At 44.0% G+C, this 18,557-nt stretch overlaps 1 protein-coding gene across 1 annotated transcript in view; it reads left to right on the top strand.

The window, feature by feature from the left end:
- Positions 1–18,557, top strand: part of USP24 (ubiquitin specific peptidase 24) — a 4,679,666-nt gene that overhangs the window by 693,879 nt on the left and 3,967,230 nt on the right. The window contains exon 9 of the mRNA XM_044085508.1: positions 222–296. Within this exon, the coding sequence (XP_043941443.1) occupies positions 222–296 (75 nt within the window). The remainder of the gene's footprint in view (positions 1–221; positions 297–18,557) is intronic.

Genomic DNA, 18,557 nt, shown 5'->3' with positions numbered 1-18,557 from the left:
TGGTGAGAAGCATTTACTTTTAGCCTGTTATGAAATTACATAACATTTATCAGTTCTATTCTGCTTGTCTTCATTATTGTTATAGATTCTCTCTCTCTCTGAAGAGAAGAAAGTCTTCTGAGCTATCATTTTTGCAGTTGTGTATGAAAATGTATGTATTTCTGTATTTGCCTTTTTTTGCTAGCTTAGTATGACCATTTTGTTTATACTCTTTTCCATAGTCTATGCTGGATCCTGTCATCCATCGGACGATTAAATATGTTCAGTCTATAGAAGAAAAGGATCTAAAAGATAAGGTGAGGTAGTAGGTACATGTAAAACACAAAAGCATTAAACTATTGTTTTTTTTGTAAATGAACCATGTCTGTGTTCTACTATAAAGCCTGTCTTTTGGAGGGGAAATAGTCCGGAGTGAAAAAAAGGCTGAAAAGCTAACTGTTAGATGAAATGTTTAACTGCAGCAGAGCAGTGGTTGCATATGCCACCCTTAAAATGTTGTTGGGTAGGATACTTAAATTGTTGAACTAGTCTATAACTTCAGATCTTCAAGTTGAACCCAAGAATTTAATTTGTTGTATGATTGAATAGTAGAACAATTTTCCCCAAAGGGGTTTTGCTTGATATTTTTACTGTCACACAAGAAATGGAATTTAAAACTAGCAAATAGAAGCTGTTGCAACACATCTGAATAGTAATGGACACACTGAGCATCTGTCAGTGGCTTCCAGTTGCTCAGCAGTGTATCTTTCAGATGCCGGTGCATTGCTCGCATCATTCTACACCTTACTTTTCTGTGTGTGCAAAGGGTCATTAATTGTACTTAAGGTTTTTTCTTGTGCAGGTATGAGAGGTTTGTCACTTAATTCACATTGTGAATTCTTCTCTTTTTTTTTCTTTATCTGTTTTATATTTTTTGTGTTCCATTTTAAATGTATTACTAATGAATATTTATGCAGCAGACAGATCTTTAAATGCCTTTTTGCTTTGAGATTTTTCCTTTCAATAACTTCCTGTACACTGCAGGCTTTTAATTTATTTGCAAAACATGGGAGAGTGAAGCTGCCTTAATTTCCTGACTAAGAGTAAACTTGAGTAAGCTGGTAAGTGTAGTTTCCATTTTTTATCTTCTGCTTAATCTCTGCCATTCTTGGGTCATTCATGCCAAAGGTGAGTTCTCAAAGTGTGATAAAGTAGGCATGAAAGAGAGAAGGTTGCTCATTTTTTGTGAAAGTAAGACTTCTTGAAGAAACCCAAGAACCACTTGTTTTCGGCCACAGCAACAAATGGTGCAATTCTGAGTCTTGAATTCTGTCAGATGATTCCAGTTGCAGTTTAAGAGATGTTCCATGCTGTCACTTTGGAGTTAATTATCTTCTGATGAGCAGATGTGTATGACCTTTTGTGTGTCATTATTAACTTGCCGAAAGGCTTTGATTGTACATCTAAGGGGGTGGTATACATTAGCCTGTGTGATTGTGATGCCTTTTATGGGGACAAAATTAAACAAATATTGGCCAAACATATTTATGAACATTATAATGACATTAATTGAGGAAAGTAATATGTTGTACAAGCACTTTATTACTTGCCCAGGTTGTAGGAATTTTAAATTTGCAGTACTGGAACAAATTTTAGCAAGTCCACATAGGAGCCTGTGGGAAACATTAATCTAATTTAGACAACTGCAGTGGCAACTTAGGTTGAATGTGGACAATCCCACCTGGTTCGAATAACATTTCGATAAGCAGTGTGCTTAAGATAAGAACAGCTAAACTTTAATAGAAGATTTTTATATTTGGTGAACATATTCATAAATTTTAACAAAATTGTTCTCTATATATTTTTTTATGTATTTTCAGCACTTTTAAGTTTGTTTTGATATGCATAATGTTTTCTGGCCATTGATTTGTTTATTGAGTTTGAATTTATATTTCTATATTTATACTTCATGAATTTTTAAATGTTAATGTATTTTTGTTTATATATATTTATTTATTTCATGTGCTTTAAGCAAGATTTAAAAAAATTGATAGCTGTACCTTTAAGAATGCATTTTTTCTTTTTCCTGATTAACTGATTAGATTATTGAACTGAATTAATTAGTGAGTATCACATGATTCTATTATATAAATGTAGGACAGAATATTTTATTTCATTTAGTTCTGATGAAGTCTTGGTTTAGGACGAAAGCATTCAACTATTTTAAATAAATATTTGATAATGCATTGGTTGTCCTCTTATTTGGCTGAATCTGTGCTACTGTGGTTGGCATGATTCTTTTGTTTGATTGCAGGTATTTTCCTTCTGCCTGGCTGCTTTTGTGTTTATAAGGTTTGGAAGATTATTGACAAGTATGGGAAAAAAGCAAATGCTTTAGTAACTTTGTTTTTCAGACTTTTGAATTGTCAGGATTTTGTTAGTTTATTCTGATCAATTGTGAAAGTATGAGGAATGTTTTCTCTGCAGTTTCTTCTTGTGTGGAAGAATCTTCTTTAAACTAGTGTGTTCAAGTTTCACAAGTCATTAGTCATTGTTTACAGTGTGTGTGACTCAGCTGATATTTTGCACCAGTGGTCATAGACTTGGACCTTTTTGTGGAGGTTTGCCTGACTGTGTACTCAGAACCTTACAGATGATGTAAAAAAAATAGATTTTAAATGCTCTTTTGGATAGAGATTTGGTTTTTGGTTCCCCCGCTGCAGAAGTCATCAAAAAGTGTGATGAAAGTAGTAAGTTGATACAGGAAATCTCTCAAGATTCTTAAGGCCTCCTTTTCCAAATTTTCTAAGAGATTCTCTAACCCCTCTTCCAGTTTAGGCAAAGAATAAAAGTCTTAACAATATAGAGGTAAACAGATGTATAAGAAGAAATGGCAAGGGTTCCACAAAATTCATGAAACCTCCAAAACCAGTGACAGCACAGCAAGCCAGAATGACTATTCAAGGGACCACTTTCCCTTCCAGAATGTGTAAATCCCCACTCCACATTTCTCTTCAGCTACAGATAATTTCAGACAAATCGGTTCTGAAGATCATTTGTCAATGTTACTGATGGCAGTGGGAGGAAGGCCGTCCTTTCCAGGGAGTAATTTCGCATCCTGCAGTCCAGACTTCTTTGTTTTCCCCTTTTTTTCAACACATGCTATTCCAGGGAGTGGTAAAATCAGATGTTAAGTTGTCTATCTCACCTTCGTTCTTGCTGATTGGGATCGGAGCCGAACCTGTGCTCCGACTTGGCCATCTTCTATAGCTCGAGAGCTGTTTACTAGCTCGAGGCTACCCCCTTATCCCATGATGCCTAGAGATAGCTACCCAGATCTCGTTTGCCGCTTCAGCTGCAAGGTGTCATTTTTCTGGCTCAGGTTCGTATAAAGTTTCTTTAAAGAACTTTGTTACTAGAAATAGTCCTTTTACTAGGGGTTATTGTTAACTTTTAGTCTTATTTTTGTTGTGTTAGCTAGTGTGTATTTGTAGCTTCCTTCCCTTCCATTGTAGAACTCGTTTAATTTAGAGAGTTCTCCCCCTCCCCCCTCCTTATCCTTTTCTTGTCAGGTTAGCCGTTTAGGTTAGAGGCTTTCCTGCTACCTTCTTTATAGGTTAGCCGTTTAAGTTAGATGCTTTCCTATCTAAAAAAAAAACTTTAGCTTTAGTCTGTAGTATAGTGTGTTTTTGTGTAGAATGTATTTTGCTTTGTTAGCTATTGTTGTATTTCTTGTTACAGGATGTCAAAAGAATCCAAAGTGTCTGGGTTCAAGAAGTGTGACTCGTGCTGTCAGAAAATGTCCCTGACACACTTCTTGCATCTATTGTTTAGGCGCTGTGCACCTGCAGGACTCTTGTTCTATCTGCCATGCATTTAGTCCAAGAGTTCTGCAGGAGCGTAAGAATAAGCTTATTCTTAGGGGTCTTTTAAAGCCCCAGGATTCACCGGCCAAGACCTCTCAGCCTTTGAAATCCCCTAAATCAACCAAGCCATCGGCTCCAAGTTCAGAGCCGTCCTTGGTTCAGACTTTACCTGCTACTTCGGTTCCGGCTGGCACCGATAACACTATCTCCCTGTCGGCTCCATCAAAAACTTCGGAGCCACAAGAGGCTGAGGTCCCCTACTTTGGAATCGATGCATTCGGCTCCTCTGTCTCTCCTGCTTCAGAGCGAGTGCAGTCACAGATCTTCTCACTCCGCTAGGCTGTCTGATCATGATGTGGAGAGAGTGGTCAGTAGGTTGCTAAAGTCGCAGGCACTTGCCAAGATGTCCAGCCCTGCTCAACAGGTGCCGGCTCCGTCCACTTCTGTCGATGTTCCTCCTCCGACTCCATTGAGTTCGGAGCCGGAGTTCGTTGGGGTTCGAGAAGTGGAACCGTCACTTCGATAACTCTATCTCCTTTGGTTCCGTCGTCTACTCCAATCCCCTCGATGGTGCCATCCGTCGAGGGATCTGGGCGCCGGGGCTTCCTTGTCTGCTCCGAGGTGGCGAGTGGCATCGGACCCTTGTCCGACCCCGTTCTCCCTCTGAGCTTTGGCACAGGTGAGCTCAGCTCCTACATCGGCCTCGGAGCCGTCTCCCTCGGTGCAGAGAAGGATTCCGATTTCCTCTGAACCGGAGCCTTCTCTACATTGTGGCAGGGACGCCTTCGATGTCATGAGGAGTGTGCTGGCCACTGAGTCAGCTCCACTATCGGCCTCACCGGTTCCGTCCCCTATAGTGCCTGTGCCAACCTCTGCTCCTCCTCCAGACCCCAAGCGTGGGGAACCGGCGCTCCAGGGCACCCCATTGGGTATTTCCTCTTCTTCCGAGGACTCTCCTGATCATTCAGAGGAGCCCCCTCGTAAGAAGTGCAAGAGGAAGCACATAGACTCCCCTGAGTCTGTCACTTCTGATACCGACTTAGATGATTTGGAAGGGTCCCCGAGATCCCCCTCTGAAGATGTTTCCTTCTCAGACATCCTAGAAATGCTTAAGCAGAGGGGGAACTGGAATCCCCTAGCCCCTACCGAGGATGAGTCTGTATTTCTGGATGCGTTTGGTTCCCGACCTTCCACCTCCTGGGTTTCTCCGCCTTTCGATCCACTTATGTCAGTGGTGGCTCGAAAGGCTTGGTCAGCTCCGGATACAGTGGAACCAACTTCCAGGAGACCTGGCAAGTTCATCACAGCACCCCATGATAAGCAGTTCCTTACCAAAGGTGTTCTTGATGCCATGGTGGTAGCAGCAACCACCAAAAAAGAATTAGCGGAGACCTCTTCTTCTGTCCATCCTCCTAACAAGGAGTCTAGAACCATGGACAGATATGGGAAGCGAATGTTTGCTTCAGCAACCTTTTCTATGAGATCACTGAACTACTTATGCCATTTTACCCGGCTTTAGAGGGATCTCCTTAAAGAGCTCTGAGATACCCTTCAAGATCCATCAGCTGAGGGGGCTCAAGCTAAAGTAGCTTCCTTGCTGGCGACGCTTAATTCTGTAGTCACCTCCTCCATGAGGCTCCTTTCTTATGCAGCCGATGGTGCGAGTAGAGCCGCAGGTACGGGTATGGCCCTTAGGAGGCATACATGGATGCGGCTGTGTAATTTTGTGGAACCCTTTAGAGCGTCATTCACCAACACCCCCTTTGACGGTTCCTTTCTTTTTGGACCACAGGTGAAAGGCACTTTGACTAGGTGTGAGCAGGAAGGCAAGACTCTCTCTGCCGTGGGAGTCCGTTTTTCCACTCCTTCTAGACCATACCCCAAGGGTCAGAAGAGTGGTAAAATGTGGTTCTGAAAATCCCAGGGAGCCACGCCTGACACGCAGCGATTTTTCCTCCAGGGGCAGAGGGGGAAACGATAACAGACGCCGCCCTCGTGGCAGAGGGAGTCCACAGAACCAGGGCAACAGAGAATCTTTCGCTGATAAGCCCTTTCAGCATCCCTGAAGGGTTGCCCAACTGCCCTCCTCTGGAGGCAGTCAGGGGAAGACTTTCACTGTACCCAAAAGCCTGGCAAAATTTAACGCAAGACAGATGGGTAACGGTCCATTATATCCGGAGGTTACAAAATTCCCTTCTGTCAAACCCCCCTTACCGTCAAGAAAATCCCTTCCAGATGTTCCACCCAATCTGAGGGACCAAGCAGTAATAGAAGTTTCAAAACTGCTAGAAAAAAAGAGTCATCCAGGAAGTCCCGGCAGACCAGCACGGATCCGGAACTTACTCAAGATTCTTTTTGGTACCAAAAAAGACAGGGGACTGGAGACCGATTCTGGATCTCAGCAGACTAAACAGGTCTGTTCATAGAACAAAGTTTCGGATGGTCACGCTACAGTCCATTCTACCCTTTCTGGGTCAGGACAATTGGATGTGCTCGATAGATCTTCAGGATGCGTACTACCATATCAAAATGGACAGGCGCTCCAGGAGATTTCTTCGCTTCTGGCTGGGAGCCAGTCATTACCAGTTCAGAGCTCTGCCCTTTGGTCTCACCACAGTCCCCAGGGTGTTCACCAAATGTATGGCAGTGGTCACGGCTCACCTGAGACGTCTAGGATTCCAGGTGTTTCCATATCTAGATGACTGGCTCCTCACTGCTACTACCAGGCATCAACTTCTGCAAGCCAGGGACTACACAATCACAATCTGCCCTCAGCTAGGCATTACAGTAAACTTCGAAAAATCTGCCTTGTTGCCCTGTCAATCTATCACCTATATAGGAGCAGACTTGGATACAAGGAACATGTCCGCAAGGCTACCGCCAGAAAGGATGCCTACAATTCGCCAGCAAGTACAAATTCTAATGCAGAGCAAAAGAATCCAAGTCAGGTTCGTCCTTTAAACTCTGGGTTCCATGGCAGCGGCAATTCTTCTATTTCCACTGGCCCGTTTTCATATGAGGATCCTTCAGTGGCTTCTGTTCACACAGTGGTCTTTGCAACAGCTGCCCATGTCTCGCATGATCATGATTACAGAGGCATGCAAAAGGCACCTTTCCTGGTGGATGGTCTCCCCACTAGTGACTCAGGGCAGACCCTTCATTCAGCCCCCTCCGGTTGCCACAGTGACCACAGACACCTCCCTGATAGGGTGGGGGGGCATTATCAGGACAGGACAGTCCAAGACACTTTGCAGCCTCACGAGTACCATCTGCATATAAATGTCCTAGAGATGAGAGCCGTGCTCCTAGCGTTGCAAGCCCTTCAAGACTCTCTTCCTTCTGGGACCATTGCAATTCAAACAGACAACATGTCAGTGGTGTGGTACATCAACAAGCAGGGTGGAACCAGGTCCTACCCCCTATGTCGAGAAGCTCTCAGACTCTGGCAGTGGGCGATTTCCTCCCACCATTTTCTGATTGCGACCCACATTCCTGGGAGGTCCAACGTCATAGCGGACAGGCTCAGCAGCGCTATTCTCATGCCTCACAAGTGGTGTCTGAATCAGGAAGTTGCAGATCTTATCTTCCGCAAATAGGGACAGCCTTGCTGCGATCTTTTTGCCACCCCCTTCAACAGCAAATGCAGCAACTACTTCTCCCTTCTTCCGCTTCCAGGTCACACACCCAGAGACGCTCTAGTCCATGATTGACCTCAGGGACTTCTTTATGCCTTTCCTCCGTTTCCCCTGATTTCAAAACTCATACAGAAAGCAATATCGTTGGGCTGCAAAATGATCCTCATTGCCCCCTACTGGCCTTGACGGATATGGTTTCCATTCCTGCACCATTAACTTCTCGATCAGCCCTGGACTCTGGATCCGATTCCAGACCTACTGATTCATCAATCAGGTGGGTTGCATCAATCCCTCCAAACACTCCAGCTCACAGCTTGGTTGCTCCACTTCCAACCTTAGCCAGGCTTCCCAGCATTTCCCCAGCTGTACGTGAAATTATTGTCTCCTTTCACAAGTCCACAACTAGAAAAACTTATGCTAGTAAATGGAAACATTTTTCTTGTTGGGCAGAGGCTAGGGACATAGATCCCTTTTCTGCCCCAGTCCACGAAATTCTGGAATTCCTAGCACAACTTTTTCATTCCGGATCCGCTTCTGCTACAAATAGGGTTCAATTGTCGGCTATTTCTAACTTTCATATTGGTTTGTTAAATTCAAACATTGTAACCACAGGAAAAGTACTGATTCCAAACGGAGATACTTCCACAAGTTTTATTACTTGTAAGCACGAAATGCAATATAACGAACTGTGGACTTGCGTACAAAAACAGAAAACAAAGTAATAAGTGAAGCGCTTTTCGTCCGGATAGTATCCTGACTTCTTCAGACATTTGGTTACCTCTCACAGCGAGTTTAAATAAACTCCTGTGTGTAACTCAACCAATCAAGTCACAGTCAGTTCTCGTAGTAAGCGGTTCAAATCGCAGTGACCTTTTCCAACCATTTAAACAACATAAAACTTTAAATTTCACATTTCACTTACATATATCTTAAAATTAAAAATAAAGTAAATAAACTACTAAATTAACATAACCAACTCTAAACCCTGAAACCATTTGTTACACATTTAAAAATAAAAATGCATGTGCACTTTTCGTACGATGTCAAATATTAATCATTATTATAAAAAATATTAATCAGTATTATAAAAATATTCCCTAATGATGAAAGAGCTTCACTTATTACTTTTTCTGTTTTTGTACGCAAGTTCACAGTTTGTTATATTGCATTTCGTGCTTACAAGTAATAAAATCTGTGGAAGTATCTCCGTTTGGAATCAGTACTTTTCCTGTGGTTACTTGGTTACCTTGTTCGTCTTGCGTTTATTGGTACTAAATTCAAACATTGTCTCATAAGCTATGTAAAGCTTTTTTAAGAGGGACTACTCTCCTTAGACCTCCAGTGAGAGATCCCCCTCCTCCTTGGGACCTTAATTTGGTGCTAACCTCATTAATTCTGCCCCCCTTTGAACCAGCAGCTTCCTGCTCCATTAAGTTTCTATCTAGGAAAACACTCTTTCTGGTAGCTATTACTTCAGCCAGACACGTCTCTGAACTTCAGGCACTATGTGTTCTTCCTCCATACTTGGTTTTTGATAAGGACATGGTTGCTCTGAGGACTAATCCTTCTTTTCTTCCTAAAGTCTGCTCAGAATATAATTTAAACCAATCTATAGACCTTACTGTGTTTTTCCCTAACCACACCAACAAGGCAGAGTACAAATTACACCAATTGGACGTTCATAGACAGTTGCGTTTTTACCTGCACAGGACTAAGGAAATAAGAAAGTTGGACCAACTATTCCTTTCCTATGCGCTAGGTAAACAAGGTCTCCCAGTTTCCAAGGTGACCTTATCCAGGTGGTTGTCTCATACTATTACTTTCATCTGTCAATTAAGAAACGAAGAGTTGCCTATCAAACAGAAAGGTCATTCTACTAGGGCCTTGGCCACCTCTGTAGCTTTCCAATCTAGGTTGCCCATGGATTCTATCTGTGCAGCTGCTACGTGGGCAAATCCTCATACCTTTATTTCTCATTACAAGCTAGATATGGTCTCCAGGAGCAGAGCTGACTTTGGTTCCACTGTTCTGAAGAGTCTGTTCCAAAGAGCCACCCAGGATTGCAGGTGCTAGGGACGCTGTCCCAACCAGCAAGAATGAAGGCGAGATAGACAACTTAACATAAAGAAGTTATGTACCTACCATAACGTTCCATGTTATTTGTCTTCATCTCGCCTTCTTTCTTGCATCCCACCCTCCGTCCCCCTGTCCTATTGGACCGAGAGGAGTTCTGGTTTCACTGGCTGAGTGTTCTTTGGTTGGTTTTCTCTACTGACTTAGAGAGTATGACAGGTATGCTTAACCTGTTTGTTTGGACAGGTTGATTCTCTAGCTATGTCTGGGGTTAGCTATTTCAAACAAGATCTGGCTAGCTATCGCTAGGCATCATGAGATAAGGGGTAACCTCGAGCCAATAAACAGCTCTCGAGCTATAGAAGATGGCCGAGTCGGAGCAGAGGATCGGCTCCGATCCCAACCAGCAAGGAAGAAGGCGAGATGAAGACAACTAACATGGAACGTTATGGTAGGTACACAACTTCTTTTTCCACCTTAGCAGGTTGGGAATGTTTTTTTATTCAAGGATTCTTTTAGTGCAAAAGAAAGAAAATGCTTAGAGACCACTTTCAGATCTTTCTTTCCTAAAACTGATAGTGCTCAAGATCATAATGAAGTCACTTCATCATCTGTTACATCTTCTTCCTCCAGGTTTCCTGTTAAAGCTATATTTAAAAGATACTTATCGCATCCCTATTCATCCAAACTTCAAGCATTTCTTAAGGTTTTTCTTTGTGTCTAGATCCATTTAGCAGTTTTCTGCCTTAACCTTTAGAATATCCACTGCATTAAGAGTGTTCACAAAGTGTCAAGCTTCAGATATAGCTCATTGCAAGCTACAGGGTATCCACATTTTCCAAATTTACAATGCTTGCTTACCTTTACAGAGTATTTTTCAAAAGTGTCAGGAATCTGTCACTTGAATGAGAGAGCTCTTACACAGGCTGGGGTTCCAAGAAAAAATTAAAAAATCTTTTTTGACTCCTTCACACTGTGTGTTCTTGGGGTGTCTGCTAGACACTTCATTTCATACAGCTGTTCTTCCACAGGAAAAAGATTTAGCTCTATATATCTAGATCCATTTCTAAGGCTATCCACTCAGACTTCGGTCACTGTGAGGAAATACCTCAGGATGTTGGGTCGCATGGCAGTTATGATTTTCTTCGTGTTTCACTGTTGCAGTCATTACATTTGGGTAATCCTGCTGGCAGGTTGCCCTCAGCCGGCCTGAATTCCAAAGTCTTGGGTCCTGCGTCGGCCTCTGTCGCCTCTTCCCTGATGTCAGGTCATCAGGGGTATGAAAGAAGCAACCGACGCCATTTTCTTCAGTCTTTCTTGCCACTCGGTGCCCGAAGCAGAAACAGTTCTCAAGTGCCGGTCGGCCGAATCCTGAGATTTTCGTGTTTGAGTTTCAAATCTGAAGTCTTCAATAAAGCTAAGTACCCTGTTGGGGAAACCTTTTTTCTTGCTCCAGACCGATGTCAGAAAAAGCTAATAATTGTATTTCTTGTGGAAAGCAAATACCTCATAAGGATTTTCATTCTTACTGTATTCCTTGCCTAGGCCCTGATCACAACGATGTTCATCGTGCATACAGCTGCAGTCATAACAGATGGGTTTTCCTGCCGTCAGGCGGGTCCTCGGTCGGCCGAATTCCAAAGTCTAGGTCCGGCGTCGGTTGTCGTTGCTTCTTCCCTGACGTCAGTGCGACAGGGGTATAAAAGAACCAGCCGACGCCATTTTCTCCAGTCTTTCTTGCCTCACGGTGCCCGAAGCAGAAGCAGTTCGCAAGTGCCGGTCGGCCAGCTCCTGAGATTACGAATATTTTGCAACCGAAGTCTTCTTGAAAGCTAAGTACCCCGTTGGGGAAACTTTTCTTGCCTCAGACCGATGTCAGACAAAGTTAATAATTGCATTTCATGTGGGAAGCAAATACCGCATAAGGATTTTCATTCCCTCTGCATTCCTTGCTTAGGCCCAGACCACGACGTCTCGGCCTGTCGTATTTGTGCTACATTCAACAGACGCACCATTAAGCGTCGGGCGGAGTTCACCCAACACTATTTTGGCAAAAAAATTAACTACATTATGTCGTTGGATACTCCGACTCCAGTTTTGAGTAAAAGACGCAAAGATAAGGACCGACATACAAGGTCCGCGGCTTCTACCGACACCACGCCAAAGCCGACTACAGGTGGTCCGGTTCTCAGTGAGGCACCTACGCAGCCCCTGACTACCGACGACACTTCATTGGCGGTGTCTACTGTACCCGAGGTCGCAGGCTCTTCGGCCCACACCCCGACTACCGATACCGAAGCCACTCTTGGCGGTGAAACTCAGAGTTTAGACAGGTCTGCCACCTCTCAAGGTGTCTTCAGGCCTTCCTCTTCTTTTTCCATCAAGGCTTTCACTAAGTCTAAAGCAGCCATGCATACTAAGAGACAAGCTCCACAGGGCCCTTCCCCAGGCCCCATGCCTAAAAAGCAGATGCTCAAAATGGCTGAGGATTTGATTACTCTTATCAGGGGTTCACAACCCCCCCCTGGACTAAAGGCCCAGACTGGAGGAAGAATCCCCCTCCTCGGACCAGGCCTCCATTATTTCAGAGCATTCTGATGACCAGGAACAGGCATACTCCCCTTTTGAGGATTCTGATGCAGAGGAGTCCATTCCCTCTGTCTCCCCCCTGAGGATTACTCTTTTGGGGAAACCTTGCATACCTTAAGGGAACACTTCCACTGGGATGGCCAAGATTATTCAGATTCCAAGAAAAGGCTTAGGGAATTTCTCTTGCTCCCTCAGCACAGGCCTCTGGCTATACCTCATGTCCTTAGACATTCTAGATGATGTGCATTCGGAGGCCTGCCTTAACCCAGACTCTTTACCTCCAGCCCCAGTCAAGCCTGACTGGTATTACCGGGTTCCTGACTCACACCAATTCCTATACAAAAGCCATGCGGCTGACCCAGAAATTATCTCACAGGGCCCAAAGGGAATTAAGGCCTCCACTGCTAAAAATCCATTACCTTCTGAAAGAGATTCCAGAGCTTTAGAAAGGTGGGGGGAAAAAGGTATACACCTCGGCCACCTTAACCATGAGGGCATTAAACTGCCAGTTCCATATGTTAAAGTACCAACAGTTTCTGTTATCACAGTTGAGAAGCAAAATGTCACAACCTGAACAACCAGACTTGGAGTTGCAGGATTTGATGCATAGTGCAGAACAAGTGGGTAAACATACCTTGCAATGTGGTTTTGATGCTTTAGAGGCCTCATGTAAAGCTGCTGTTACAGGATCAGTCATACGTAGACATGCCTGGCTCAAAGAGCAAACCTTACCAGATCATGTCAAAGCTAAATTACTAGATGCCCCTCTGCAAAAAGATGTATTATTTGGTGTTAAAGCTGAGGAGGTATTAAAGAAAATGGAGGAAAAGGCTAAATCAATGCAAACAGTGAAAGATTTCCTACAAGTACAACCTCCACGTTTCAGTAGTAATTGGCCTTCCAAAATTTGGTCCTTTCCAGCCATGAACAGACCCCAAAGAGGTAGATACAGGCGCCCGAGGGGCAGAGGGCAATCTCAAGGATCGTTTAGAGGCAGACAATGGCAAGCTCCTACACAAAGAGGTGGTGAGGATAGTTCACAGCCATTCAGAAAGCAGACCCAATGACTTTCCCCTTTGCATGCCAAGCAAGGCTCAAATGGCAGCACCTTTAGGCAGAAAACTGGCATTATTTTCGAAAAATTGGCATATTGTCACAAAAGACAAATGGATCCTGGACATTATAAACAGAGGCTACAGATTCCATTTTCACACCCTTCCAAAAATGAGAGGCATGCCAAACCTGCCACACAATCAAAGGGCAGAGGCACAAAAACAAATTTCAGATCTCGTGGACATGAAAGCTATTCAAGAGGTACCTACACAACAAGGTCAAGGTTTTTATTCCAGACTATTCCTGGTACCAAGGAAGGGAAAAGATTAGAGACCTATTTTGGATCTATCCATCCTAAACACATTTTTACTCGTGCCAAAATTCAAGATGCTCACATTACAGCAGCTTCTTCCCATGCTGGGCAAGGAGTCTTGGCTGGTAACATTGGACCTCAAGGAGGCATACCTGCATGTCCCAATCAGACAAGATTGCAGAAGATGCCTCAGATTTCTTGCAGGTTCAACCCATTATCAATTCTCTGCATTGCCCTTTGGCTTACCTACTGCGCCCAGAGTATTCACGAAATGCCTGGCATCAGTAATTGCCTACTGCAGACTTCAAGGGATGCAAATATACCCATATTTGGACGACTGCCTGATCCAAGCGGACAGCAAGCACATACTTCTGAAACATCTGGCTTTTGTAATAATGTTGTTGAATTCTCTGGGATACACAGTCAACAAAAAGAAATCGAGGTGAATACCCTCTCAAACAATAATTTTCCTGGGTGCCAACTTGGACACAAACACCCAGATGGCCTACCTCACGCCAGAGAAACAGGGGCAACTAACTCAATACTTCAGAAAACTAGCAAATTTCACCAGGCTGACTGCAAGGAAAATCCTGCAGGCTCTGGGATTCATGACATCTTGCATTCTACTAATCCCATGTGCAAAGCTGCATATGAGGAAACTTCAATGGTCCCTGAAAAACCTATGGTCTCAACACAGCCACAGTTTGGAAACAATAATACCACTGATTCCATGTCTTCAAAAGGAATTTCTGTGGTGGGCTCAAGCATGCCAAAGAAACACAGGTCTCCCATTCAGCAAGCCTCAAGCAAATCAAGTCATCACAACAGACGCCTCGGACTACGCCTGGGGGGCGCACATGACAGATCGGTGCATTCAGGGCAAATGGTCCCAAAAAGAAAAGCACCTACACATCAATCAGAAGGAAATGCTAGCAGTAATAAATGCTATTATAGCTTTCAAAGATCTTTTGCATCCAGGTCAACTATTGATAAGGACAGACAACACCACAGTAATGTGGTACATAAACAAACAGGGAGGAATCCATTCATACCCCTTATGCAGGCTGGACATGTCACTTTGGAACATGGCCTTGGACTTACAAATCGAACTTCAAGCACAGTATTGCCAGGCAAGGAAAACACGCTGGCAGACAACCTAAGCAGAAATATGACAGATCCACACGAATGGAAGTTGCATCCTCAAGTTTTTACAGAGATAATTCAAGCATGGGGAAGGCCAGACATAGATCTCTTTGCCTCCCACAAAAATCACCAATTGACAAAATTTTGCTCAAGGATTTTTCATCCAAAGGCCTGGAGAGTGGACGCTCTCTCTTTCAGTTGGACATCAATGACAGTTTATGCCTTCCCACCTCTTCCTCTGCTGCCCAAAGTTCTATTAAAAACCAGAGCAGACAGACCAAAGATGATTCTCATTGCTCCAGACTGGCCAAGACAACACTGGTACCCACTCCTGAGGAGCCTGACGCATTCCCCACCATGGACCCTGCCTCTAATGCCTCTTCTTCTGACTCAGCACAGCTTCAAAACTCTTCACAGTCAGCTAAAAACACTCAATCTAGCTGCATGGAAGATTCCTTAGCATCACAACAGACCCTACTCTCCAAGGAGGTGCAGGATGTCATTTTGGTGGCCAGAAGGCCATCTACTAGAAAAGCTTACTCCACAAAATGGAAACGGTTTTGTGTCTGGAATGAGAAAAAGGGCCAGGATCCTGGAAAACTGAATTTACCTCAAATATTACAGTATCTAGCTGAGCTGTTAAGCAGTGGACTTTGATTCTCCTCCATCAAAATCCATGCCTCAGCCATTTCTGCAGAATACAACACTGATCCACCCTTATTCTCTCACCCCCTCTTAAGACAGTTCCTCAGAGGAGCTAAGAATCTAAAACCCCCAAGGAAACAACCAATACCTGCTTGGGATCTCAATTTCATTCTAGAAAAGCTGACCTTGCCTCCTTTTGAGCCAGCTGCCTCATCAGATTTGCAATATTTGTCCTGGAAAACAGCTTTCCTTCTGGCTATTACCTCAGCTCGTAGGGTATCGGAACTACAAGCTCTCATGGCTGTGCAGCCTTTTCTCATCTTCCATCAGGACAGAGTTTCCTTACGAACCAACCCGTCCTTTATGCCAAAAGTGGTATCCAGGGTAGCTTTGAATCAGGCTATACACTTGCCTACCTTTTATCCTAATCCTCAAAACAAAGGGGAGAGATTACTACATTCCTTGGACATCCACAGACAACTGCGTTATTATTTGGACAGAACAAAGCCTTTCAGAAAATCAGAACAACTCTTTGTGTCCTATGCTATATTAGCTCAAGGAAAGCCAATTTCCAAACAGACAATCTCAAAATGGATAGCCCACTGCATACGCTTTTGCTATTCTTTTCATGGCAAAACTGTACCTACAGGCATCAGATCTCACTCCACAAGGGCCACGGCTACCTCTGCAGCTTTTCTCAGAGGAGTTCCTACCAAAGATATTTTGGAAGCAGCCACTTGGAGTTCTGTGCATACCTTCTCCAAGCACTACCACCTTCCATTATACTCCAAATCTAGAGCGGGCTTTGCCACTGCAGTCTTGCAGGGCATTCTGGCTCCTCCTAATTCCACCTAGTGCCTACCACCCCTTTCTTAGCTTTGGGATTCTACCCATCTGTTACGACTGCAGCTGTATGCACGATGAACATAGTACAGTTTTGTACCTACCATAAATGTAGATGTTCGAGTGCTAATACAACTGCAGTCCAAGTTTCCCTCCCTCCTTCCCCTCTTGGGACAGGCCTATTGGCTAACACCTCCTCATGCAACCTGATTGGGGTATTCATTCTTGATGTATTTGCTTGCACTATTGTATTTTGATTGTATGGCATTGCTTTATTACACAAATTCATGTATTGCCTTCCTTCTGGGGGCACCTGACATCTGGGGCAAGAAAAACTGAAGAAAATGGCGTTGGCTGGTTCCTTTATACCCCTGTCGCACTGACGTCAGGGAAGAAGCGACGACAACCTACGCCGGACCTAGACTTTGGAATTCGGCCGACCGAGGACCCGCCTGACAGGAGAACCCATCTGTTATGGCTGCAGCTGTATTAGCACTCAAACATCTACATTTATGGTAGGTACAAAACTGTACTTTACTGGTTGTCGGGTTTGTGCTAGATTTAACCAACGCACTATTAAGCGTCGGTATGATTTTGCTTTAAACCTTTTTGGACGCTGGTTTAATTATCCTGAAATGTCGTTGGATAGCCATCCGACTACCGGAGTTCACAAAAAAAACGCAAAGAAAAAGAACAACCGAGGCGAAAAACCGACGACGAAGCTTCTCCTAAGCCAGTCTCCGGTTCTCAGTGATGCGCTTTCGCAGCCCCTGACGCCCGCTACTTTAGAGTCACAGCCATGCCACTGGATACTCAAGGTATTGGTGCCTCAGACGCTAATCCCTCAGATGGGTCCGGAGCCGCTGAGCAGGTACTGGCTTCTGAGGGTGTATTCAGACCTAAACATCTTTACATTAAAACGACTTCAGCATCAAAGACTAAAACACCTTCTAAAGCAAGAAAACAAACTCAAGAGCCACGTGGACAGGCCTCTATGCCCAAAAAACAGATGCTCAAAATGGCCGAAGACTTGATTACCTTGGTCAGGGGTTCCCATCCCCCTCCTGATAAGAGGCCTAGGCAAGACACTGACTATGAATCTTCAGATCAGGTTTCCATTTCTTCTGATTCCTCTTCTGATCATGAATATTCTCTTCCTCCCTATGAGGATTCTGATGCTGAAGAATCTATTCCTTCAGCATCTCCTCCTGAGGACTATTCCTTTGGAAAAACCTTGCATACCATGAGGGAGCATTTCCACTGGGAGAGCCAAGATTTTTCAGAATCTAAAAAGAGGCTCAGGGATATTCTTTTACTACCTCAGCACAGGCCTCTAGCTATTCCACCTGTTACATTGTAGACTATGTGTTTTCGGAGTCTAGTCTGACCCCTTACCCCCAGCACCTGTTAAGCCTGACAGATATTACAGGGTTCCTGACTCACACAAATTTCTTTTTAAAAAACGTACTGCTGACCCAGAAACTATTTCACAGGGTCCAAAGGGAGTTAAGGCTTCCACTGCAAAAAACCCACCCCCCTCTGACAGAGATTCAAGGGCACTCGATAGATGGGGGGAAAAAAGGTTTACACCTCTGCAACTTTGGCTATAAGGGCCTTAAACTGTCAATTGCATATGCTTAAGTATCAGCAACAAGTCATGGGATTGCTTAAACAGAAAATATTGTGAAATTCTGAATGTGCAGAAAACAAGGAAATGCAGGATTTATTGTATGCAGCAGAACAAGTTGGAAAGCATACTTGCAATTTGGTTTTGATTCTTTGGAGGCCTCCTGCAGGGCCGCAGTTACAGGTTCTGTAATTAGGAGGCATGCTTGGTTAAAGGAGGAAACTCTGCCTGATCATGTTAAAGTTAAATTACTAGATGCTCCTTTACAGCAATACACTTTGGTGTTAAGGCAGAAGAGGTGTTAAAGAAAATGGAGGACAAAGCTAAATCTATGCAAACTGTCAAAGAATTTTTACAAGTACAGCCACCTAGGTTTAGTAGACACTGACCTACAAAAAATTGGTCCTTTCTGGTGTCAGACATACCTCAAAGGGGCAGATCCACACGCCCTAGGGGGCAGATCCCAGGCGCAAGGTTCTTATAGGCCCAAGCAATGGGGTGCTTCTACCTCCAGAGCTGGAGAAAATCGATCACAAACATACAGAAAGCAGTCCCAATGATGTCCCTCTGCCTGTACCAAGCACTTAACTTCTGACAGCACCCTTAGGGGGAAAATTAGCACTTTTTGCTCAAAATTGGCACATCATAACCCAGGACAAGTAGGTTCTAAACATAGTGTCACAAGGATACAAGTTCCATTTCCATACTTTGCCAAAGGCAAACGGCTGGCCAGATCTGCCAAAAAAATCAATGGGCAGAGACTCAAAAACAAGTCTCATCCCTCATGGACA

This window comes from Protopterus annectens, chromosome 10.part0 (genome assembly GCF_019279795.1).
Source record: "Protopterus annectens isolate FY-2018-M chromosome 10.part0, PAN1.0, whole genome shotgun sequence".
Classification (NCBI taxonomy): Eukaryota; Metazoa; Chordata; order Ceratodontiformes; family Protopteridae; genus Protopterus; species Protopterus annectens.
This window is presented reverse-complemented; position numbering and strand designations above follow the sequence as displayed.